Below are 25,132 nucleotides of genomic sequence, written 5' to 3'. Positions count from 1 at the left end.
CGGAGGCTGGATGTCAGGGGCGGCGCTGTCACCGGGGAAGAGAGAGAAGGTAGACTTAACGGGCTGAATTGGGCCCACCGTGCGAACCAGAGGAAGATGGGACCGAGGGAGGTTAGGCCTGGCGGGCGGTTCACCTGCAGTCCTGTCTCCTTTAGCGTGCCCTCGGGATTTGATTTTCCTGTAGTGGTTAACGAACCGCAGGAGGTTCCTTAGCTTCGCTCCTCCTCCCCTCCTCTCCTGGGGCCTGTGCCGCGACTTTTATTCTGCTCCCAAGGCCCTGTGACCTGTTGGTTTTTTGATGACTGTGTTGTAGAGAGTGGCCCTGGGGATCGAGTCTCGACCTCTGCTATTCGTGTCCAACTCTAGGTTTTTCGGAGACGAGCACTGGCTATCTCTCTTAAGGAGGCCTTGGGCTGCACCATATCAACCTCCAGTGCCTCCATTGGGCCCTGTTGCCTACCTGGAAACAGGACATTGTTAAGTCTTAGTTTGCACAGGTTGCCAGATAAAATAGAGGATGCCTAATTGGATTTGAATTTCAGATAAAAAGCGAATAACTTTTTAGTATTGTTCACTTTTTACCTGAAACTCAAATTTAACTGGGCATCTTTATTTTTATTTCCTGAATATGACAACTCTAAAACTTGTGCATCAGTGGATGGAGGTGGAGGACGAACAACTGAAATTGCAATAGTAGTCTCTTAGAATGTTAGAATGAGAAAGCAGAGACTTAGGGAAAAGATTTGTATCTTGAATATTTAGTAAATAAAAATTTTTTTAAATGTAGCATAGCAAAGTGGTTAGAAATTTGTTGTTTGTAGTCAGGTGGGCTTGCTTTGGAATCCTGAAACATTCGGTAACGAACTGCACTACCTTGGGCAACTTAACATTTCTAAATCTATTTCCTCATCTGTAATATGTGAATATGTAATATGTGTAATGTGGAATATGTGAATTCTTTTATAGAGAGAATTAAAATGAGAAACTATATGAAAGGTGACTGGCGTAGACTCGATAGCTCAGAAACTGGATGCCATTATTAATGTAAGAATAGATTCTGAGCGAATTCTAAGTCTCTTGGGAATCTTGGTTATGAAGAAGAGTACCATTAAGAATTCCTGGATGGTTGAACTGGGTCTTTATAATCCTCGAGTTTTCTCCTAATTTCTTATTGGGCAGTAGGGAAGGAAAGTCGGGGCGGGGGGAAGGATATCAAAATATTTGAGAGTAAATATCCGTTAATGAGTGTTCCTGTATATAACGAGGGGGGGGCAGGGGAAATGAACAACCTAATGGAAAGTTTAGAAGAAGAAATAAAAATGTTCAATAAATGAAAATACTCTTTATCTCAATAATAATGAAAGAAGTGGTCTTAGATTAGTAAAGCAAGCAAAACAACAAATAGGTGATAACATCCCATGTTGACCAATGTGTGCAAAATGGGTACCTTCAGAAACTTGGTGAGACTGTATGTTGATGCAGTCTTTTTGCAATCAGATAGTATCTACCAAAATGTTAAATGCACATACCCTATTCCTGAACAATCTCATTTCCAGTCTTTAGCCTAAACCAGTAATAATGCAAATAGGGTAGATTATGTGTGGAAGCATCTTCCTTAGGTCCTATTTTCTGGTAGATAAAAGTTAGGAGAAAAAACTTAAATGCCCATGAGTAGAATAATTTTAAAATGTGGTGCATTTATACCTTGCAGTTATTAAAAAGAATGAGTCTACATTTATATGTACTTAAATGTAATGAGATCCATTGTATTCAGTTAAGTGAGGAAGGAAGTTTGCAGAACATTATAATGTTATCTCCATTTTCATAAAATGATGTGGATTGCATTAAAACCCTGAAAGACTACAGTCCAAACTGTTAGCAGTTGTTACTTCTGTGGACTTCCATTTCCAGTCATGATGGAGTAAGAGAGACCAGGTTTATCTTCCCACCTTAAATACCTGCATAACTGAACAGAATGTGTGAAACAAAGGTTTTCAGACATTGGACAACAGGCAGTGCGAGAGTGATTCTTGAGAGAAGGGAAATAAACAAGATGAGTCCTATGATTGTTTTAGCTTACTACCTGGAGAGAGTTTCCAGGCTGCAGTACAGGGAGGGGGGAAGAGCCCCGTGGTCTCACTGAGGAGACAGAGTTTAGAGTTCAGGGAAGTCAAGATAGCTAGAAGTTGCTGGGCAAAATACTAGAGAAGAGGGAGCTGCACAGAGAACCCTAGAGTTCTGCAGGGGATCCTGTCAGGCCTTTGAGTACTAATCTGCACATGCATGTGAAGAAATGACCCAAAGCCTGGGAAAGAACCACTAGAGAGGAGAAGGCAGAACAATCCCATATTGAGCTCACATACTGGCCAATATAGACCTCCTGATACTATAGGGCATGATATAGAGATTTCAAATGGGTATTGCTTTAATAGTGGTGCCAAATTAGACCTAAGCTAAAGGCTGCTATGGACCCATCCTAACAAAACTTAAAAAGCAAGCCTCGGGGCTTCCCTGGTGGCGCAGTGGTTGAGAGTCCGCCTGCCGATGCAGGGGACATGGGTTCGTGCCCCGGTCCGGGAAGATCCCACATGCCGCGGAGCGGCTGGGCCCGTGAACCATGGCCGCTGAGCCTGCGCGTCTGGAGCCTGTGCTCCGCAACAGGAGAGGCCACAACAGTGAGAGGCCCGCGTACCGCAAAAAAAAAAAAAAAAAAAAAAAAAAAGCAAGCCTCAAAAGGATCAACTAATTCCAAGTAACTGCATCCTAAACCAAAGCCCAACAGTATCTAAAGAAATATAACAAAAAATCCAGCACGTTAATACCATAAAATTCACAATGTGTGGCATCCAATCAATGAATGTATGAACCTAGGGTCAACCTAGCTGTCCTGTTTTCTTATCAGAGTTGGCAGAAGGTGACATCGTGGGGCTTATTTAGCTCATTGGATCATTGTCTGTTTTTTTTTCCCCCAGGACTCAGTTTTCACCCCAAGAGACCCTGGATCCTGACCAGTTTACACAATGGGGTCATTCAGTTATGGGACTATCGGATGTGTACCCTCATTGACAAGTTTGATGAACATGATGGTAAGATAACAGTTTCTAGGAGGAAGCTAAAAGAGATATAAATATTTATTGTCTTCTGGAGTAGTTTCAACTTTCTTTAGGATTATAGAACATGGGAGGGATAGAACTGGAAAATTCTGAATAAGAATCACCTTAGAGACTAGGAAGCATAACTCTCTTTAACATGTATTGCCTGCCTTCTTCCTCAGGTCCAGTACGAGGCATTGACTTCCATAAGCAGCAGCCACTGTTTGTCTCTGGAGGAGATGACTATAAGATTAAGGTATAGAGGGTCTGTCATGACTGGGAGTAAAAGACAGGCAATGTGAAGTTTGGGAATTATGGAAGGGACTAAAAACCCAGACATCTCATTCATACAGAGCTCAGGCTTTTGACATTATCCAGAGCACTTATCCAGCAGACATTTATTGAATGCTTACTGTGTAGCAGGCACTGTTTTATATTTTTGGAATTCAAAAATAAATAAGAAATGATTTCTGCTCTCAAGGAGCTTTTATTCTAATGGAGGAGTTAAATATATACCCAAATAATAGCATGTACAGTTTAGTGAGTAATACAATAGAGAGATAACCAAAGTGAAGTAGGGAAGGACAATCTGGGTACAAAGACCAAAAGGTATGACATAGCTGGATACATTTGAGAAACTATAATTAGTTTTGTGTGGATAAAATCTAGACAAAAGGTGAGAGAAGGAGCAGAAGATGAGAAGGGCCAGATTATGGAGTATCTCTTTGTAGTGCTCAGAAGTTTAGATGTTATCATACAAAAAACAATGAGTCATTAAAGGCGTTTAAGTAGAGGAGTGACATCAGATTCACATTTTTTTTGAAAAGGTTACTTGAGTGGCGGTATAGAGAAAAGATTGGATGAATTGGGAAGACTGGAGGCAGATACTAGTTAGGAGACTCTTATAAAAGTCCATGTGGGAAATGAACAGAGCATGAGCTTAGGCAGTAACATTAAAAATGGAGAGGAGATGGGGGACTTCCTTGGTGGCACAGTGGTTAAAACTCCACGTTCCCAATGCAGGGGGCCTGGGTTCCATCTCTGGTCAGGGAAGTAGATCCCACATGCATGCCACAACTAAGGAGCCCGTGTGCTACAACTAAGGAGCCGGTGAGCTACAACTAAGGAGCCTGTGAGCTGTAACTAAGGAGCCCGCCGGTCGCAACTAAGGAGCCCACGTGCCGCAACTAAGACATGGCACAACCAAATAAATAAATAAATAAATAAATAGGACTTCCTTCGTGGTGCAGTGGTTAAGAATCTGCCTGCCAATGCAGGGGACACAGGTTCGAGCCCTGGTCTGGGAAGATCCCACATGCCGCGGAGCAGCTAAGCCCGTGTGCCACAACTACTGAGCCTGCGCTCGAGCCCACGAGCCACAACTACTGAGCCCGAGTGCCTAGAGCCTGTGCTCCACAACAAGAGAAGCCACTGCAACACGAAGCCCACGCACCGCAACGAAGAGCAGCCCTCACTCACTGCAACTAGAGGAAGCCCGTGCGCAGCAGTGAAGACCCAAAGCAGCCATAAATAAATAAATGAATAAACAAACAAATAAATGGGAGAGGAGATGGATGTATCTAACTAAACCAGAAAAATTTACTTCATGAAAAAAATAGTCTTCAGAAGTTACCTCAGGGAGTTATAAATTATACAGTAGAACTTAGGTGACAGGTGTGAAAAGTGACAGCTGCCTGTAGAGAAAAGAGGCATTAGAATTATAGGAAGGACAGTTCTTTCTGGTTTCTAGGTTTTAGGCACTGATCCTGGGGGCAGTTAGTGGAAGTTCAAATCACCTGATAGGCCTCAAAAGCTCCTAAGGGTATCACTTCCTTGTAATATTTCTAGTAAAGTGATGACCATTAAGTATTAAGAATGGTTAACTTGGGTTCCTTATGATCTGTTTAAGAAAAAGACTGAGTGACATTGAAGAAAAAAAATTTTTTCCCCAAATCATTAAATTTTTGAAAAGCAGTTATCTTTCATTTGTACGAAATATCCAGATCAGTAGAGCAAATCAGTAGAGACAGAAAGTTGATTAATGGTTTTCTGGAGTTTGGTAGGGGGTTGGGAGAAAATGAGGACTACTAATGGGTATAGTTTTCTTTTGGGGGTGATGAAATGTTCTAAAATTTATTGTGCTGATGGTTGAACAACTATGAATGTATTAAAAAAAACACTGAATTCTATACTTTAAATGGGTGAATTAGATGGGATTTGAATTATATCTTAAAGCTGATATTAAATGAATTAGCTAGCTGTTGGGTGTGTACTGCTATTATGCTGTGGTTTAAATTTATATTTCTCTAATGAAAGTGGGATTATCTTGAAAAGTTATGTTTATGGACCATCATATTATTTGCAATACCCAGATAAATGCAATATTAGTATAATCCTGATTTGCAAAGAGTAAGACAGGAATTACAAATGGCCAAGGTCTAAAAACCCTATAGGTCTTTCAGAATTCACAGTGCTGGAATTTGATAGAAGACTATAAAGGAGTCAAGACAATTTGAAGCTAGAAATAAGAAAGTTTAAAATACTGAACTCTATAAGAGGAAATAAAGCTAGTTACAGAATAGTATTTATGGTATGATCTAATTTTTGTGTGAAACTCAAACTCCACTGTGTACATGTATATTTATTTATAGATGACTCAACAGATGAAGGTGAAGGTATTGGAATATTTTCACTTTTCATGTTATTTACCTTTTCACATTTCTGCTGCACATACCTTTTGAGCATGTACTAAGTGTTAGCTGCTATGTTAGGTGCTAGGGGTATAGTGTTGAGCATGATGAACAAGGACCCCACCTTTAGGGAGCTTACATTCTTTTTTGGACAGTCAGACTTAAGGGTTATTCAGATTTGTTACAGGAAATGGGATTACCTTTTGTGATTTATGAAAGAAAATTTAACAGTTTTTAAGTAAAAATAGGAAAGAATAGTAACAAGCTGGCCTAGATAGATTATAAACAAGTGTTAAATGTTATAGAAGGAAAAAAAGGCATCTGACCTCTTATTTTTACATTTTTGGGAGTTTTTCTGGATGGGACGTGTGAGCTGTTGTACACTTATGGTCCTGGTTTCAGCGTCTTCCTCAGTTGTGTCCATTGATGCCTGATACTTTGGTAGTTGGCTTAATTTCTTATCTGAATAAGATGTTTTTCTGCTTAGCTCAGCCTAACTGAGCAATGCAGTATTTTCCATAGTGATGAGTTAAAACATGTTTGCATGATAGATGAGTACAGACCATGAATGTATGGGCATTATTTGCCATCAAGTTAGGAGTCTAACAAAAGATGATGCTGTATATTATATCATTGTTTCCTTTGCAGTCATATCCATCCTACTTTTTCTTATCCTGAGCTAAGGTGATAGGTAAGCACTAAGTAAGGGATCTGTATTCAAGCTAAGAACACAATAGTGCAGTAGAAAGAAGAATTTCAAGTTGAGCCTTAGATAAGCATTTTGTCTTATGTTATCAAATACAGATGGTTTCTTCCCAGAAAAAAAGAAAAACCTTTCCATAATTTTATCTTTAGGTTTCCCTAGCCTTGCCCTTTTTCCTTCCCCACATTTTGTTTAGCTGACTTATATTTTCATTCATGGTCTTTTCCCCTCAAACCTTAAACAAGATTCCCTATCAAGATTCTTACCTATTTAAAAAGGCCAAAATATAAATCCAAACTTGTTTATTGAGAAACCTGGGCCTTATAGAGACACAAGACCTTATGTCCTATTCCTTAGTTGAATTTTTCTCTTTGCAGGTTTGGAATTACAAGCTTCGGCGCTGTCTCTTCACATTGCTTGGGCACTTAGACTACATCCGCACTACGTTTTTTCATCATGTAAGTAGCCATTGTGGCTTTGTTTTAGAGCATTCTTCAGTTTCCCTGTAGGAATCTTCTACTTGTTCCTCAAGCATCCATGCTTTGATAACAGAATTATGTTATTGGTTCTTCTAGGATCTGTGAGGTGTTGTTGACCTTTCTGCTTTGTTTCCTTCTGCAAGAGGAAGCACTCAGGGTTATATTTGAATTTAATTTAATTGGATTCAGTGGGCTTTATGAAGAAGGCATTGATTCTCTGTCGGGAAAAGCAGAGATTTGATTTTAGGTTTGCTGAGCTAGCACACAAAAGTTTGCAGTCTAATCACATGTAGGGTATTAATAAATAGTGTGTCTAGAGGAAGGTCAAGGTAAGATGCCATTTTGATGAGCTAACAAATGTTTTGAAACATTAACAGTCATGTTAGGATTTTAGGGTCTGGTAGAGGCTATTCCTTTAGCCAAGCTTACTACCTTTCTTGATCTGTTAGGTATTACAGTAGACAGATACTGAGTTACAGATTAGAGACTCCCAACCTCTTAATCTAGTCCCAACCTGACTGGATTTCTCTATAATTACATGCTATTAGAATTAACTTCTACTATTCCTTGACTCTGAGTAAACTAAGTCTCTTGAATTAAGTAAGAAAGAATATAATGAAATAAACAATAAATTCCTGGCTAATAATACTTTATTTCCTTTTTTAAAATTAAAAAAATTTTAGGATAGAATAGGAGACGATGAATGCTAAAATTATAGCTGAAACATTTGAGAATGAGGGCCATTCAATAAGATAATTTACTCAGAAGGAACTAATTGTCATTGCCATTCAGGACTTGCTGAAGGCTCTTGCCTAGAACAAGTTGCCGTTCAGCTGGAAAGTTATGAAAAGCTTATTTCCTTTTATTTTTTCAGTTTAATAAGTATATGTGTACCTTGTACTTATTAAGTTCATTGCTAAACACTGGAGATACAACTGTGACTAAAAAATACTTCCTTTTCTTAAAAAGCTTGAAGACTCTAAAAGGGCTGAATTGTTTTTACATGTTACTTTCTGCTTTGTTTACTGAGACTTGGGAATTTTTTGAGACTGGATGGTCTGACAGGGAGAAGTCAGACTTTAAAACAGTATTCCAGGGGCTTCCCTGGTGGTGCAGTGGTTAAGAATCTGCCTGCCAATGCAGGGGATATGGGTTTGAGCCCTGGTCCGGGAAGATCCCGTGGAGCAACTAAGCCCGTGTGCCACAACTACTGAGCCTGTGCTCTAGAGCCCGAGAGCCACAACTACTGAAGCCCGCGTGCCTGGAGTCCATGCTCCGCAACAAGAGAAGCCACCACAATGAGAAGCCCACGCACTGCAAGGAAGACCCAACACAGCCAAAAATTTTAAAAAATAATAATAAATAAATAAATTTATTAAAAAAACAAATAATATTCCAATCTTAGGGTTAAAGAGAAGAGATCCTTTCACAAGATCTTAATTTACAAGATTATTTATAAATATAAATCATATATACATATGCATATATGTAAAATAAATGTAAAAACATGTTATACTATTTGCCTCTGAGAATCTATTATGTCTGGCTTCCACTCTTAAACCTTATAGCTGAAAGTGCCGAAGTTGGGAAAAGCTGGTAGAATGGTAAGGAGGAATAGATAACTAGCCTGATAAATCAGAGTCGTTTAGAAACTAGCTGAGACGTTAGGCAACGGAATATTTCCTCCAAAGAGAGAAATGGGTTACAGCAGCCTGGAAGAACACATTTGTTTCATGTTCAAACCCTTTGTCTGGAATATTTTTCAGGAATATCCTTGGATTCTGAGTGCTTCAGATGATCAGACCATCCGAGTGTGGAACTGGCAGTCTAGGACCTGTGTCTGGTAAAACAGGAGACAGAGAGCTCAAAAAACTTTCATTTCCTAGTATTTTCATAATCAGCTTCTCTTCAAAATAATCATCTCCCTTCACTAATGGGCTATGTCCGCTGATTAATTACTGATTATATTTGTAAGACACTCTTGTGTATAAAATGATAAATACAGAAGCAATCTCATTAGTAATATATGAACCTGGATTTACTGGTCATTTCTTACCAGGCAAAGGAGGTCATATAGCTAGGCTTTTAGAACAAAATTTTTGGCTGGTTTTCAGTTCTGTTCCTGTGAAGCCTGAGTCAAGATCTAGACTTCTGTCCTGCTTTGTATTTGGGTGTAGAGCTTTCCATAAGTATGTAAGGACCATTTAAAGTTATGGCCTTTAAGAGGGATACCCCACTAAAATCTAACATAGCTTCCAGTATGAATTACTAAGATTTCATCTATTTTGGTATTTTAATGCATCTAATCTGAGAGGAAAGCTGTACAGTCTCAGTTCTCCTGAAATTAGTAATATGTAAATACTAAAACATTACAGGCAAGAAGAGAGCCACTCTTGGAACAGCTGACCTTGCTTATTATTATTAGTTCAGAATTGTTAGGATGACTTGCCTTTGCCTCCAAAAAAGTATAATTGGACCTGCACCTGCTCCATATGGAACATGGTATTTAGCATGTAGGAATCTGTAGATTCCTGCCTCTAATTTGGTATTGTCTTTCTTTTTTCCTCTTGCAGTGTGTTAACGGGGCACAATCATTATGTAATGTGTGCTCAGTTCCACCCCTCAGAAGACCTGGTTGTATCAGCCAGCCTGGACCAGACTGTGCGCGTTTGGGATATTTCTGGTGAGCTGCCCAAGTTCAGGGGACAACCTAGTGGTGTCTGGCGCAAAACTGCAATTGCTTAAAATAGTGAGGGTAGTTGGCTTAGAACAGAAAAACTTAGAATATTCTGTTCTCATATAATAGTGCCTTTGATTTTGAGGGTATTAAATCTGCTTTGATGGTTTTTCATGTTAGAGGTATTCTAAGAAAAGTGGCTGCTCTAGAAAATTCATTTTAATTTGAAGAAAATTTCACCTTTTAGTTAGTTCAGTTTTAGGGAGTATTTGATTAAGAATCAAGCTTTCCACTAAAATAAAAAAAAATCTTTGACAAAAATGAATTTTGGGAGTAGATTAGTGCAGGGCTCTTGGATCCTGTGGCTTCATTTAGAAATAGGAAAATCCTTCTATTATATACCTTCTAGTGTAAGGAGCATGAGGGTTGGAGGAGGGATTTTCACATCCAGAAAACCTTTTAAATGGCAGACTTCTAGGATGAAAAATAACTTGTAGATTTTGGATAGTTCTGATAATCCCTCCTTTCACAGTTTGTATACAGTATCTTGATTTTGGGATAAGGATTTAAATTTTTAGTGCTTTATAGAGGAGAACTGAGAATTTAAATGCAGAGGAAGGACTGTACCTATGAGATTGACATGCTGGAAAAATGGAAGTGCTTTGCTGGAACAGGGAAATGAAATTCTAAATGCTATGGTTCTCTGCCCAGTTAAATTTACTTATCACTTCCTGAATTGTTTCTAGTTGTTTGTTGCCTTAGAAATTCTTAGAGATTGGGTTCTCTGAAAGGTCTATGACTAGACCACAGAACACTGTTTCAATTCTGTAAAAAGAAGGACTCCTCATAGGTCCTTGCCTGGTTCTTTGTGGTAATAAAGGAAGTTGATAACTTTTCCCAACTCCTTGTGGCATGGTGGGCTGGGGCAGCATGATACTTGCTGTTTTAACAAGCAAGTTAGACAATTTGGATTCCTGTGTGCAGCACTTGAAATGTTATAATAGCAGGTGTTTAAGATTCATGTAGTGTAGAGACAAGCCAAGGGGAAGATGAGGACAGTTGGAAGTAGAACCTCTGCATCATGCTGTGTTTGCAGTTTCAAAGGTTCAGAATTAGAAGGGAGTGGTATAAACAAGATTGTCTTGGAGATAGGGCAGTTGTCCTCTCTTCTGCTAGGGCTTTTGCCATTGCAGTTTTTCGTCAGACTGGCTAGGCTTTTTGAAGTACACCCAGATGTGACCAGCCATGCCAGCGGAAGGTGTTAGGCACAGGCACTGTGAGCCTGTGTCCTCTCCTCACTGCTAGTACCAGGGAGCTTACTCTTCACTCACGCAGTAACCTAGCTATGGCTTTCCATGCTTTTTCACTGTGCACGCATTCAAAGCACCCTCTCTGTCTCAGGATATGGGAGCCTGGTGGGGTTGGAGCCCAGGTCATGCTGTTCCAGCTGATCAGGGGCGATTACTTAGAATAGCCTTTCCCAACTGGGGATCTGTGAGAGAATTATGTGCTACTCAAACACTTTGAGTGACTGTTTTCTCAGTTCTTCTAAGAATGGTATACAGGTAATGCCATTCTAGATCATAGAGAAGTTAATTTGTTACATGCATAAACTGGTGCTTTGGCCACTGGGGCTTAATTCTTTCATAGCGCATCAGGTTGGAGGGGCCTTATACTGCTCCACTCTTAAGAGTACTGTTATGCCACCTGATTCTGGCAGAGCAGGTTCCCTGTGGCCTAGCTAAAGCAATTTGGGGCATTTAGGTGAATGGATTCTCTTTGGTCATCATGAAATGCCCAAGGCAAGAAATCCTTTTCTTCACTTTTGTAGGAAAATATATTTGCATCAGAATCAAAGGCCCTAAATCAGAGAAGAGAGGGAGAGGGTCTGACCCCATTTGGGGTTTATGCTTGCTCTTGAATGTGTAAAGTGCATGGATTACTATGTAATAACATTACAATTGCTATACCTAGTATATGTGATACTGAAATTTTGTACTAATGTTACTAACGTTAATTCTCTCTTTACCGTTTCTAAGTGTTTTTCTGTACTCACAACTCTCTTGATTTCCAGTAACCCCTTAACCAGAGTGGAAGGAGATGCTTTGGTATTTAACCAAGTGGAAGGAGCTTTTGGGTTCGACTTACGCATTCTTTCCTTTTCTGGAAGTCGGCATACTCTTTTTAGCAGAGTTATTTTGCCTGGGTTCAAATAAATCTGAACACAGGAAGAGAAATTATCAGTCAGCTCCGTTAGGAACCAGAGTTAATATTTCCAGTGTTTCCAGGAGGGAAAAAGTTAGTTCTGAGTCAGAGAACAAAAACCCTCAAATTTAGAGGACTGGTGAAAATTCTAATCTTTCTGAGTGACTCTCTTTGAAGGGGGACACTCTCTGAACTAAGTAAATAATAAGAAAACAGAGGTCTTAAAGGAAAACCTGTCTTCTTGATACCCCTCCCATTAGGATTAACCCACAGGGCTTAGCTTAACTTGATCTTTTGTATTAGCCTGGCAAAAAATATGTGTTTAAAAGGGAATATATTTACAAGCTAGATTTAAAAGATAGGTTACTTTTTTAGCTTGAGCTTCCAAGTAAACTGACAGTGAAGTTATTTTAATGTGCTTATACTTTTGCATGTCAAGCCCATGTAATTCAGTCTTAATCTTTGAAATGACTACTAAAAAAGTATTAATTTGCTGCCAAATCCTGTCCTCATCCCTCTCTTTTTACTACTTCCCCTGGTTCCCACTGGGAAGTGTGCATCAAACTGGTCCATTCTGAGTGTGTCCTCCCCTCCCTCTGGATCTGAGTAGCTGCTGTAGAAATTTTCCATCTGTCGTTCAGTCCTAGTGAGTAGCTTGTCGAAGGCTCAAATATTTCTTCTCTAAGTATCTTTTCACTGCCTGTCACTATTCATCTCTCTGTTTTTGCTCTTCCCCTTTTCCTGGATCATTACAAGCAAGTGCAACAAAGGCTTCCATTCTGTCATACAGCTTTCCTTTTAATGAGTTTGTTGAAGCTTATTGGAGGTGAAGTTCCTCGCAGCTGTCTGTCTTTATATCTTCCTTTGAATCTGTTTCCTACACCAGACTCATTAGAAAAAGTTGACAGATCCCATTAAAGGGATAAATGAAATAAGTGAAAGGAGACATCCTTGTGATGATGTGTTTTTGAAGCGTTAGGGGAATGAATTTTTTTTAAAGCATTGGTTTTATTTCTTTCTACCTGTTGGCTAAATGCTTATCATGGGCAGAGTACAAGATAATTAAAACTGTCATGTCCTTTTAGGCACTTGCTTCTCTAATGCTGATGTTTAGGTGCCATTGTACTAGAAGAGGTACATTGTAATTTTAAAACAATGAAGATAAATACAATCATTGAACTTAACTTTTTGTATTTTCTTACAGGTGCCAAAATTTAGGCTTATAACTATGTAGGTTTTATTTTAAGTGATAGCTTTTATTTCCCCCCTATTACAGATACTTGGTTTTTTTACTTTATAAGTACCAGGTAGTTTCATCTTCCTCTCCCCCCACCCCCAAATACTCCAAAAGATAGGATTTTAGTCCCAATTCTATTTTCTCTCTGTAAGCTGGTATAATTATCCCTGCTTGCCTACCTCAAAGCGTCGTTACCCAGATCAGCTTTGAAAACCACAAAGTGCTTTTCACCTGTAAGGTAGTAGTGTTACTGTAATTTTGATTCTGACTGTAGCACAAAATATCAAATTTTAAAGACAGGTTGTGGTTGAGCCATAAATGTGGGCCCTATACAAATAAGACTCTCCTTATTCTGGTGTCTTTTTTGTTTTGTTTTGTTTCATTTTGTTTCTTCCTATCCTTCTATCTATCTATTTATTTTTGGCTGCGTTGGGTCTTTGTTGCTGCGTGCAGGCTTTCTCTAGTTGCGGCGAGTGGGGGCTACTCTTTGTTGCGGTGGGCGAGCTTCTCATTGCAGTGGCTTCTCTTGTTGCAGGGCACGGGCTGTAGGTGCACGGGCTTCAGTAGTTGTGGCACACGGGCTCAGTAGCTGTGGCACATGGGCTTAGTTGCTCCGCAGCATGTGAGATCCTCCTGGACCAAGGATCAAACCTGTGTCCCCTGCATTGGCAGGCGGATTCTTTTTTTTTTTTTTTAATTTTCTTTTAACATCTTTATTGGAGTATAATTACTTTACAATGTTGTGTTAGTTTCTACTGTATAACAAAGTGAATCTGTTATATGTATACATATAGGCAGATGGATTCTTAACCACTGCGCCACCAGGGAAGTCCTTTTCTGTTGTTTTTGAATTATGGACTGATTTCTCCCTTTAGTCTCCAAAAGTTTTAATAGCAAGATACATATATTCAGATCTATAACCAGTCTTTTGAGCAAGTGTTTAAAGGGATATGACAGTTTTAATAATTTTTGTCCCCTGCCCAAGAGTCAAGAAGAAGATATCAGTACATTTTTTGCACAGTTTGTAGTTTTACAATATCATCCACCAAATAAGCTGTTTTATATTTGATAGTTTTAGTTTCCTTAACTCCTTTGGAACTTCCCCATGAGTTGCCTAGAAACTTCTAGTTTGAGAAACACTGAGCTGCAGCCTCCCCAAATGACTTTTCTTTTAAAACTTTTTGAGATGATAGAAGAAAAGTTGCTATAGATTTCATAAAGTTGAAAGTAGAAATTGAATGTTTACCATTTGAGGCCACATTTCAAGAATATTGAAGAATGGAAATGGGTGTTATCTCAAGTAGACAGCTCTTGAGATGAGGTTTGTTGAAGAAATTAGCTATGTCAGAAGTTTGGATTGTCCTCCTCTGGGAAGAAGACCCAGTAATGGGTCTGTTAAGGGAGGAGAAGAGAAGATAGTGAATGTACTTCACTATTTTGAACAGTTTTGTTTGTTTTTTGTTTGTTTGTTTGTTTGTTTTGGCTGCACTGCACGGCATGTGGGATCTTAGTTCCCCAGTCAGGGATTGCACCCGTGCCCCCTGCAGTGGGAGCGTAGAGTCTTAACCACTGGACCGCCAGGGAAGTCCCTCAAACAGTTTTAGAAAGAGATAGATAGGAGCTCTTGCATCTCTCTTTAGTCTCTCTAAATTTCTTTTTCCCTTCTTTTTCCTTAATGTTAGTCTATCACTGTACCTTTCTGCATTTCTGTCTCTGTGCTCTTTTTGGTAACATTATGTTTACATTTTTCATCCCACTCCTTACCCCTTCAAAGGTCTAAGGAAAAAAAACTTGTCCCCTGGTGCAGTGGAGTCGGATGTGAGAGGAATAACTGGGGTTGATCTGTTTGGAACTACGGATGCAGTGGTGAAGCATGTACTGGAGGTACTTATCTCTCAGGGAAACAGTGACAATATTGCCGTTCATTTATTCATTCCTTCAACAAAGACTTATGCAGGGTTTACTGAGTGCCAGGCACTGTTTGAGGCACTGAAAATAGAATAGTGGGTGAGCCAACAGAGAAATGAAGCTTATGTGCTACCTGCGGGAGAGTCATGTTACCTTATAAACATGAAAGCTGGCATAGGCTCCATCACCATCCCAAAGCAGAGCCCATTGTCAAGCCTCTTGAAGGGGAAGGGGAGGATAGTTAATCAAAGTTATTGAAAACCAACCATGTGTAAATAACTTGCATGCATGGTGGGAAAATAGAAAAGCATAAGGGAAACAAACTAGATTTTTAAAAAATAATCCTTACAGCTATCTACTGGTAGAGATATTATTAACCTCATTTTGCAGATGAAAACATTGAGATTTACGGAAATTAAGTGGTTTACCGAAGTCTACACAAGTCTAGTAAGTTGAAGAACTAGGCTTTGAACTTGGATCTATCTGACTCCAAACCGAGCTGCTTTTCACCGCAGAATGGTACCTCTCAAAAATACTGCTAATTCGAAACTACCTTATCTGTGATTCGGTTATAATACAGAGCATAAACTTATAAATAGGGTAAAAGATATCTTAAAATCAGCAGTTCTTAAACTTTTTGGTCTGAGGACCTTTTTATACTCTTAAAACTTATTTAGGACTCCGGAGAGTTTTTGTTTATGTGCATTATATCTGTCAATTTTTATCATATTTGACATTAAAACCAAGAACTCTTAAAACATGGACTATATAAGGATAAAGTCTTTTAGCCACCAAAGCAGTGACATCATCACATGTCATGTAACCTCTGGAAAACTCTACAGTCATGAGAGAATAAGAGTGAAAGGGGCAAATAATGTTTTAGTGTTATTATGAAAATCATTTTTGACCCTGCAGATTTCCTGAAAGGTTCTTGGAGCTCATCTAAGAGTTTCTTGAGCACACTTTGAGAATTTCTTCATTAAGTTATAAAATTGGCCTTTATTCTTGAGATGCTAATAACTGGTTGGAGAAATAAAATATGAGTAGACAAGTAACAAAAGAAGGTAGTATATCCCAAATGCAAATGAAGCTGAATTTGGGAGTAGAGGATTTGGGAATTCCCATGAGAATTTGGGAATAATACTAGATTGATGTAGTAATTCTCATGGTCAGATCTTAGAGCAGCAGTCCCTTGAGCCTTTTCACATGAAGAGTAAAAATCAGAGACATCGTTTATAACCACTAGCATGGTCCATTGGTTTGCTTTGAGTAACAGATATAAAGAAGAATGACTTTTTTAGTTTAGAAGAGCCACCTTTTTTTGTACAGGGTCATGATCGTGGAGTTAACTGGGCTGCCTTCCACCCCACTATGCCCCTCATTGTATCTGGGGCAGATGACCGTCAAGTGAAGATCTGGCGCATGAACGGTGAGTGAACCAGTGACAGTATCACCATACCTAAAATATTGGCTGCTGGCCAGCAAGGTGAAGTAGCCAGGTTTTCCAGACTTAGTGACCCATTTTCCTACCTTAGGTTGTTAAGCTAATCCTGGGAGCATGACAATTGCCTTATTCCCTTTTTTTCCTTTGATGGCATCCTCATTTTGAGGAGTATGAACATAATTAAAAATAAGAATTCATTTATTCAACAAATAATTTATTGAGTACCTACTTTGTACTAACCATTGTTCAGGGTTCTGAAGATAACAGTGGTGACTGAACCAGATAACATTCCTGCCCTATGAAGATTCCATTTATTCAATAGTGGCAGCTAGGGGGGCGGCTGGTGCAAAAAAATAAATAAAATAAACAAACAAACAAAAAATAGTGGCAGCTAGAGCAGGGTAAGGAGATAAAGAATGACAGAGAAGAGGTGTTATAATTGATAGGAGGGTGAGAATGAAATAACAAAGAAATATGTAAAGATTCAGAGTCTTAAATGAAGAAAATTGCCCTATTAGAAAGGAGTTGGTAACTTAACATTCTGTAGTAGTACCTAGCATTCGGTTAGAGGATGTCATAATTTGAAATCCCAAACTTAAAGTAGTAGGGAGTTGTGGTGACCTAATTCTTCTTTGTCCTTCAGAATCAAAGGCATGGGAAGTTGATACCTGCCGGGGCCATTACAACAATGTATCTTGTGCTGTCTTCCACCCTCGCCAAGAGTTGATCCTCAGCAATTCTGAAGACAAGAGTATCAGAGTCTGGGACATGTCTAAACGGTAAGGGGGTTACAGTGGTGTGTGACCAAACCCAGGGGAAAGCCTCTTACTCTCTCTCTTTTTAAAAATTAGATTAGAATACTTTTTGTTTCTCAGCATGCAGAAAAATCAAATTATATATTATGAAAACACGAAGGGACCTAGTGTTAGCCAACATTTACAAATCTTCCATGAAATAGAAATTTCTGTGTATGTTCTTTTTCTCCTCTAAATTTAAGCAGGTTCTTCTGTAGCTACAGAAATAAGAAATATTAAATGAAAACAGTACAGTAGAAAATTATGATGAGTGGGGGAAGTTGTAATACCAAAATAGTAGAGTCAGTTTGAAGTCCTCTTTTTTTTTTTGGTCATGCTGCACGTGGCATGTGGGATCTTAATTCCCAGACCAGGAATCGAACCCAAATCCCCTGCACTGGAAGTTTGGAATCTTAACCACTGGACCACCAGGGAAGTCCCTGAAGTCCTCTTTCTATTCCTTGGTAGAATTTATCATGACTGTCTTTATTTAGAATATGCAGTTCACTGTCCTTGATTTAGCTTTTTAATCAGTGTGCTGGCCTACCACTTAATACTCTTGTATGTGATAGGCTGAAGTTTCCTTGGAAATTAATATTTTTCTTTGTGTACCTTTTACTTTCCTAGGACTGGGGTTCAGACCTTCCGCAGGGACCATGATCGTTTCTGGGTCCTAGCTGCCCACCCTAACCTTAACCTCTTTGCAGCAGGTAAAGGCCATTTCTTCTCTTTTTTCCTTTGGTTCAAAGTTTATAAGACTTGAGAGTGATTCTCCATTAGCTTTGTCTCCAGCAAGTATATAGTAGGATGACAAGGAAAAATAGAAGTCTCAGAGCCACCTAGTTGAAGCTTTTCTCCTTTTTAACTCCCTTACCTTCTTGGTATAGTGTTCTTTATCCACCAAAATTCATTTAATAATAAAGCCCATTCTCTCTGTTTTTTTTTTCTTTTGGCCATGCCGCACGGCTTGTGGGATCTTAGTTCCCCAACCAGGGATTGAACCTGGGCCCTTGGCGGTGAGAGCACTGAGTCCTAACCACTGGACCTCCAGGGAGTTCCCCTAAAGCCCATTCTCTTTGATTAGTTCTTAGGAGACTTAGAGGCTAATACTGGACACTTGAGGTTCCTAGACTGAGGAGCTAGAAGCTGAGTTTTATTCATTCATTTAGCAAATACATACTGAGTATCAGCCCTAGTCTGGGTGCTGGTATTCTAGCAGTGCATAAAACAATGTCTCTTACTTTATAGAACTTTTTTTGAGTTATAATTAACTTAAAATATTTTATTAGTTTCTCAACATAGTGATTTGTTTTTTTTTTAAATTTTAATTTTATTTTTTGTCTTTGGCTGTGTTGGGTCTTCGTTACTGCACACGGACCTTCTCTAGTTGTGACAAGCGGGGGCTGCTCTTCATTGTGGTGTGCGGGCTTCTCATTGCAGTGGCTTCTCTTGTTGTGGAGCACGGGCTGTAGGCGCATGGGCTTCAGTAGTTGTGGCTCACGGACTCTAGAGCGCGGGCTCAGTAGTTGGGGCGCACGGGCTTAGTTGCTCCATGATATGTGGGATCTTCCCGGACCAGGGCTCGAACCCGTGTCCCCTGCATTGGCAGGCAGATTCTTAACACTGTGCCACCAGGGAAGCCCTATTTGATATTTTTATACATAATAAAATGATCACTACAATAAGACCAGTTACCGTCTGTCACCATACAAAGTTCTTACAATATTATTGACTATATTCCCTATGTATACATTACATCTTCATGACTTATTTATTTTATACCTATTTTATACCTGGAAGTTTGTACCTCTTAATCCCATTCACCTATTTCATCTGCCCCCCTACCTCTCCATTCTGTCAACCACCATTTGTATCAAAAAGTCTGTTTCTCGGGCTTACCTGGTGGCACAGTGGTTGAGAGTCCGCCTGCCGATGCAGGGGACACGGGTTCGTGCCCCGGTCCAGGAAGATCCCACATGCCGCGGAGTGGCTGGGCCCGTGAGCCATGGCCGCTGAGCCTGCGCGTCCAGAGAGGCCCTGAGAGGCCCACGTACCGCAAAAAAAAAAAAAAAAAGTCTGTTTCTATTTTGTTTTGTTTGTACATTTGTTTTTGTTATTGTTTTTGTTTTTTGGCGGTACGCGGGCCTCTCACTGTTGTGGCCTCTCCCGTTGCAGAGCACAGGCTCCGGACGCGCAGGTTCATTGGCCATGGCTCACGGGCCCAGCCGCTCCGCGGCATGTGGGATCTTCCCGGACCGGGGCACGAACCTGTGTCCCCTGCATTGGCAGGCGGACTCTCAACCACTGTGCCACCAGGGAAGCCCTGTACATTTGTTTTTTAAATTCCACATATAAGTGAAATCATACAGTATTTACTTTTCCTCTGACTTATTTTGCTTAGCATAATACCCTCCATGTCCATCCATGTTGTTGCAAATGCAAGATTTCATTCTTTTTTATGGCTGAGTAATATTTCATTGTATATGTATACCACATCTTCTCTATTCATTCATCTATTGATGGACAGTTAGGTTACTTCCATATCTTGGCTGTTGTAAGTAGTGCTTCAGTGAACATTGGGAAACATATATCTTTTTGAATTAGTGTTTTTATTTTCTTTTGATAAATACCCAGGAGTGGAATTGCTGGATCATATATGGTAGTTCTATTTTTAATTTTTTTGAATAACCTCCATATTGTTTTCCATAGTGGCTGCAACAATTTAAATTCCCACTAACGGTGCACAAGGGTTCCCTTTTCTCCAAAGCCATGTCAACACTTGTTTCTTGTCTTTTTTTTTTTTTTTTTTTTTTTTTTTGCGGTACGCGGGCCTCTCACCGTCGTGGCCTCTCCCATTGCGGAGCACAGGCTCCGGACGCGCAGGCTCAGCGGCCATGGCTCATGGGCCCAGCCGCTTCGCGGCACGTGGGATCCTCCTGGACTGGGGCACAAACCCGCGTCCCCTGCATCGGCAGGCGGACTCTCAACCACTGCGCCACCAGGGATGCCCTGTTTCTTGTCTTTTTGATAATAGCCATTCTGTTAGTTGTGAGGTGGTATCTCATGGTTTTGATTTGCATTACTCTGATGATTAGTGATGAGAACCTTTTCATGTGCCTGTTGGCTATCTAAATGTCTTCTTTGGAAAAATATCTATTCAGGTATTCTGCTTATTTTTAAATTGGCTTATTTGATTTTTGATATTGAGTTGTATGAGTTCTTTATGATTTTTTTTTTTTTTTTGCCACACCACACGGCATGTGGGATCTTAATTCTCCGACCAGGGCTCGAACCTGGGTCCCCTGCAGTGGAAGTGTGGAGTCTTAACCACTGGACTTCCAGAGAAGTCCCAGTTGTATGAGTTCTTCAGATTTTGGATATCAACCCCTTATCGGATATATTCTTTGCAAATATCTTCTCTCATTCAGTAGGTTGCCTTTTTGTTTTGTTGGTGGTTTCCTTTGCTGTACAAAAGCTTTTTAGTTTGATGTAGTCCCATGTGTTTATTTTCATTTCCCTTGCCTGATGAGACATATCCAAAAAAATATTGCTAAGACTGATGTCAAAGAGGTTACTGCCTACACTTTCTTCTAGGAGTTTTATGGTTTTAGGTCTTACATTTAAGTCTTTAATCCATTTTGCGTTTATTTTTGTACATGGTTTAAGAAAGTGGTTCAGTTTGATTCTTTTATATGTAGCTATCCAGTTTTCCCAACACCATTTATTGAAGAGACTGCCTTTTCCCTATTGTATATTTTTGCCTCTTTTGTCATAGATTAATTGACCATGTGAGCATGAATTTATTTCTGGGCTCTCTATTCTGTTCCATTGCTCTATGTGTCTGTTTTTGTGCCAGTATCATACTGTTTTGATTACTATAGATTTCTAATATAGTTTCCATTCTGGGAGCATGATACCTCCAGTTTTTTCTTCTTTCTAAAGATTGCCATGGTAATTTGGCAACTTTTGTGGTTCCATACAAATCTTAGAAGTATTTGTCTAGTTCTATGAAAAATACCATTGGTATTTTGATAGGGATTGCACTGAATCTGTAGGTTGCTTTGGGTAATATGGACATTTTAACAATATTGATTCTTCCAATCCATGAGCATGGTATGTCTTTCCATTTATTTGTGTCGTCTTCAATTTCTTTCATCAATGTCTTATAGTTTTCAGAATACAGGTCTTTTACCTCCTTGGTTAAATTTATTCCTAGGTTTTTTATTCTTTTCTCATGCAATTGTAAATGGGATTGTTTTCTTCATTTCTCTTTCTGATATTGCAACAGACTTCTGTATATTAATTTTGTTTCCTCCAATTTTACTGAATTAATTTATTAGTTCTAATAGTTTTTTTGTGGAATCTTTTGGGCTTTCTGTATATAGTATTGTCATCTGCAAATAGTGACAGTTTTATTTCTTCCTTTGCAATTTAGATGCCTTTTCATTTTCTTGCCTAATTACTGTGGCTAGGACTTCCAATACTATGTTGAATAGAAGTGATGAGAGTGGGTATCCTTTTCTTGTTCCTGATCCTAGTGGAAAAGCTTTCAGCTTTTCACCATTGAGTATGATGTTAGCTGTGTGTTTGTCACATAGGGCCTTTATTATGTTGAGGTATTTTCCCTCTATACCCACTTCGCTGAGAGTTTTTATCATAAGTGGATGTTAAAATTTGTCAAATGCTTTTTCTACATCTATTGATATGATCATACGATTTTTACCCTTCATTTTGTTAATGTGGTGTATCACATTGATTTATGGATGTTAAACCATCCTTGCATCCCTGGAATGAATTGTGCTTGATCATGGTGTATTATCCTTTTAATGTATCATTGTATTTGGTTTGCTAGTTTTTTTTTTTTGCTGTGTTGGGTCTTCGTTTCTGTGCAAGGGCTTTCTCTAGTTGTGGCAAGCGGGGGCCACTCTTCATTGCGGTGCGTGGGCCTCTCACTGTCGCGGCCTCTCTTGTTGCGGAGCACAGGCTCCAGACACGCAGGCTCAGTAGTTGTGGCTCACGGGCCTAGTTGCTCTGTGGCATGTGGGATCCTCCCAGACCAGGGCTCAAACCTGTGTCCCCTGCATTAGCAGGCAGATTCTCAACCACTGCACCACCAGGGAAGCCCGGTTTGCTAGTATTTTGTTAAGGATTTTTGCATCTATGCTCATCAGGGATATTGGCCTATAATTTTTGGTTTCTTATGATCTTTGCCTGGTTTTGGTATCAAGGTAGTGCTGTCCTCATTAAATGAGTTTGGAAGTATTTTTTCCTCTTCAATTTTTGGAATAATTTGAAAAGGATAGATATTAACTCTTCATTAAATGGAATTTACCTTTGAAGCCATCTGGACCTAGACTTTTGTTCTTTGGGAGTTTGTTGATTACTGATTCAGTTTTGTTAGTAATTGATCTATTCAGGTTTTCTGTTTCTACATGACTCAGTCTTGGAAGATTGTATGTTTCTAGGAATTTAGGTTGTCTAATTTGTTGGCATATCATTGTTTGTAGTATTCTCTTATAATCAGTCCTTTGTATTTCTGTGCTGTCAGTTGTAATTTCTCTTCTTTCATTTCTGATTTTATTAGAGCTCTCTTTTTAATGAGTCTAGCTAAAAGTTTGTAGATTTTATCTTTCAAAGAACCAACTCTTAGTTTCATTGTATTTTCTATTGTTTTTTTAGTCTCTATTTCGTTTATTTCTGCTTTAATCTTTATCATTTCTTCCTTATACTCACTGAGCTTTGCTTGTTCTTCATTTTGTTTTTGTTTTTTTAATCTACTTTTAGATTGCTTGAGATTTTTCTTGTTTCTTGGGGTAGGCCTGTATCACTATGAACTTCCTCTTAGAACTGCTTTTGCTGTGTTCCATAGATGTTGGACACTTGTGTTTCCATTTTCATTTGTCTTCAGGTATTTTTGATTTCCTCTTTGATTTCTTTGTTGACTCATTTGTTGTTTAGTAGCATGTTGTTTAGTCTCCACATGTTTGTGTTTTTTCTACTTTTCTTCTTGTAGTTGATTTCTAGTTTCATACTTTTTTGGCGAAAAAGGCACTTGAAATTATTTCAGTCTTAAATTTATCGAGCCGTGTTTTGTGGCCTAGCATGAGATCTGTCCTGTAGTATGTTCAATATGCACTTGAAAATAATGTATTTTGCCGCTTTTGGATAGACTGTTCTCTCTCTATTAATTCTATCTGGTCTAATGTGTCGTTTAAGGCCAGTGTTTCCTTGTTGATATGATCTGTCCATTGATGTAAGTAGGGTGTAATGTCCCCTAGTATTATTGTGTTATTGTCAATTTCTCCCTTTATTTCTATTAATATTTGCTTTATATATTTAGGTACTCCTGTGTTGGGTGTATAAATGTTTGCAAATGCTATATTCTCTTGTTGGATTGACCCCTTTATCATTATGTAATGCCCTTCTTTGCCTTTTGATATGATCTTTGTTTTAAAGTCTATTTTGTCTGATATGAGTAATGTCCTAGCTTTCTTTTCTTTTACATTTGCATGAAATATCTTTTTCCATCCCTTCACTTTCAGTCTATGTGTATCTTTAGATCTGACTTGAGTCTCTTGTAGGCAGCATATAGATAGGTCTCATTTTTTTTATCCATTCAGCCACTGTAAGTCTTTTGGTTGGTGCATTTAGTCCATTTACCTTTAAAGTAATTATTGATAGGTATGTGCTTTTTGACATTTTGTTAATTTTTTTCTGGTTGTTTTTGTAGTTCTTCTCTGTTCCTGTCTTGTTCTCTTGGTTTCTTCCCTTGTGGTTTGATGGATTCCTTTAGTGTTACATTTGGATTTGTTTCTCTTTATTTGTTGTCTATCTGTTGTAAGTTTTTGTTTGTGGTTCCCATGAATTTCATAAATATTGAACTGTATATATATATTTGTCTATTTTAAGCTGATAGTCATTTAAGTTCAAAGGCATTGTAAAAGCACTACATTTTTACACATACCCCATTTTATGTATTTTATTTCATATTTAATATCTCTTTATTTTGTGTATACCTTAACTATTTTTTGTAATTATAGTTGATTATACTGTACTTCACCCTTTAACAACGTGGAAGTTAGGGACACTGACCCTCTGTGCATTCTAAAATGTGCATATAAGTTTACAGTTGACTCTCTGTACCTGTGGTTCCGTATCTGCAGATTCAACCAACAGTGGACTGTGTAGTATTATTGTACATATTTAGTGAAAGAGAACTGTAAGTGGACCAGTGCAGTTAAGATCCATGTTGTTTAAGGATCAACTGTTCTCTGGTCTTTTAACTTTCATACTAGCTTTTTAAGTGGCTGATCCACTGCCTTTACTATGTATTTGCTTTTATCAGTGAGATTTTTCCTTTGATGTATTTTCTTTTTCTTTTTATCTTTTTAAATTTTTTTAAAATTTATTTTTGGCTGTGTTGAGTCTTCATTGCTGCACATGGGCTTTCTCTAGTTGCGGTGAGTGGGGGCTACGCTTCGTTGCGGTACGCGGGCTGCTCATTTCAGTGGCTTCTCGTTGTGAAGCATGGGCTCTAGGTGTGCGGGCTTCAGTAGTTGTGGCACACAGGCTCAGTGGTTGTGGCTCGCTGGCTCTAGAGCGTGAGCTCAGTAGTTGTGACGCACGGGCTTAGTTGCTCTGCAGCATGTGGGATCTTCCTGGACCAGGGCTTGAACCCGTGTCCCCTGCATTGGCAGGTGGATTCTTAACCACTGCACCACCAGGGAAGTCCCTCATATATTTTCTTATTTCTAGTTGTTGCCTTTTCTTTTCTGCTTAAAGGAGACCTTGACATTTCATGTAAGGCTGGTTTAGTAGTGAACTCTTTTAGTTTATGCTTGTCTGAGAAACTCTTTCTCCTTCAGTTCTGAATGATAACCTTGCTGGATAGATGCTAAGTGGT

At 39.0% G+C, this 25,132-nt stretch overlaps 1 protein-coding gene across 2 annotated transcripts in view; it reads left to right on the top strand.

Moving 5' to 3' along the window:
* The window catches only part of COPA (COPI coat complex subunit alpha), a gene marked incomplete at its 5' end in the record, with an annotated part of 50,199 nt that overhangs the window by 65 nt on the left and 25,002 nt on the right, over positions 1-25,132 (top strand). For both annotated transcript variants that reach the window (XM_079697237.1, XM_079697236.1), the window contains 9 exons: positions 2,973-3,086; positions 3,275-3,348; positions 6,863-6,943; positions 8,731-8,807; positions 9,538-9,647; positions 14,858-14,967; positions 16,321-16,420; positions 17,079-17,214; positions 17,857-17,939. In XM_079697237.1, coding sequence (XP_079553363.1) covers positions 2,973-3,086; positions 3,275-3,348; positions 6,863-6,943; positions 8,731-8,807; positions 9,538-9,647; positions 14,858-14,967; positions 16,321-16,420; positions 17,079-17,214; positions 17,857-17,939 — 885 coding nt within the window. The remainder of the gene's footprint in view (positions 1-2,972; positions 3,087-3,274; positions 3,349-6,862; positions 6,944-8,730; positions 8,808-9,537; positions 9,648-14,857; positions 14,968-16,320; positions 16,421-17,078; positions 17,215-17,856; positions 17,940-25,132) is intronic.

Source organism: Hyperoodon ampullatus (assembly GCF_949752795.1).
Source record: "Hyperoodon ampullatus genome assembly, chromosome: 2".
Classification (NCBI taxonomy): Eukaryota; Metazoa; Chordata; class Mammalia; order Artiodactyla; family Ziphiidae; genus Hyperoodon; species Hyperoodon ampullatus.
The sequence above is the reverse complement of the archived record's forward strand: the minus strand, read 5'-3'. Positions and strand labels throughout refer to the sequence as shown.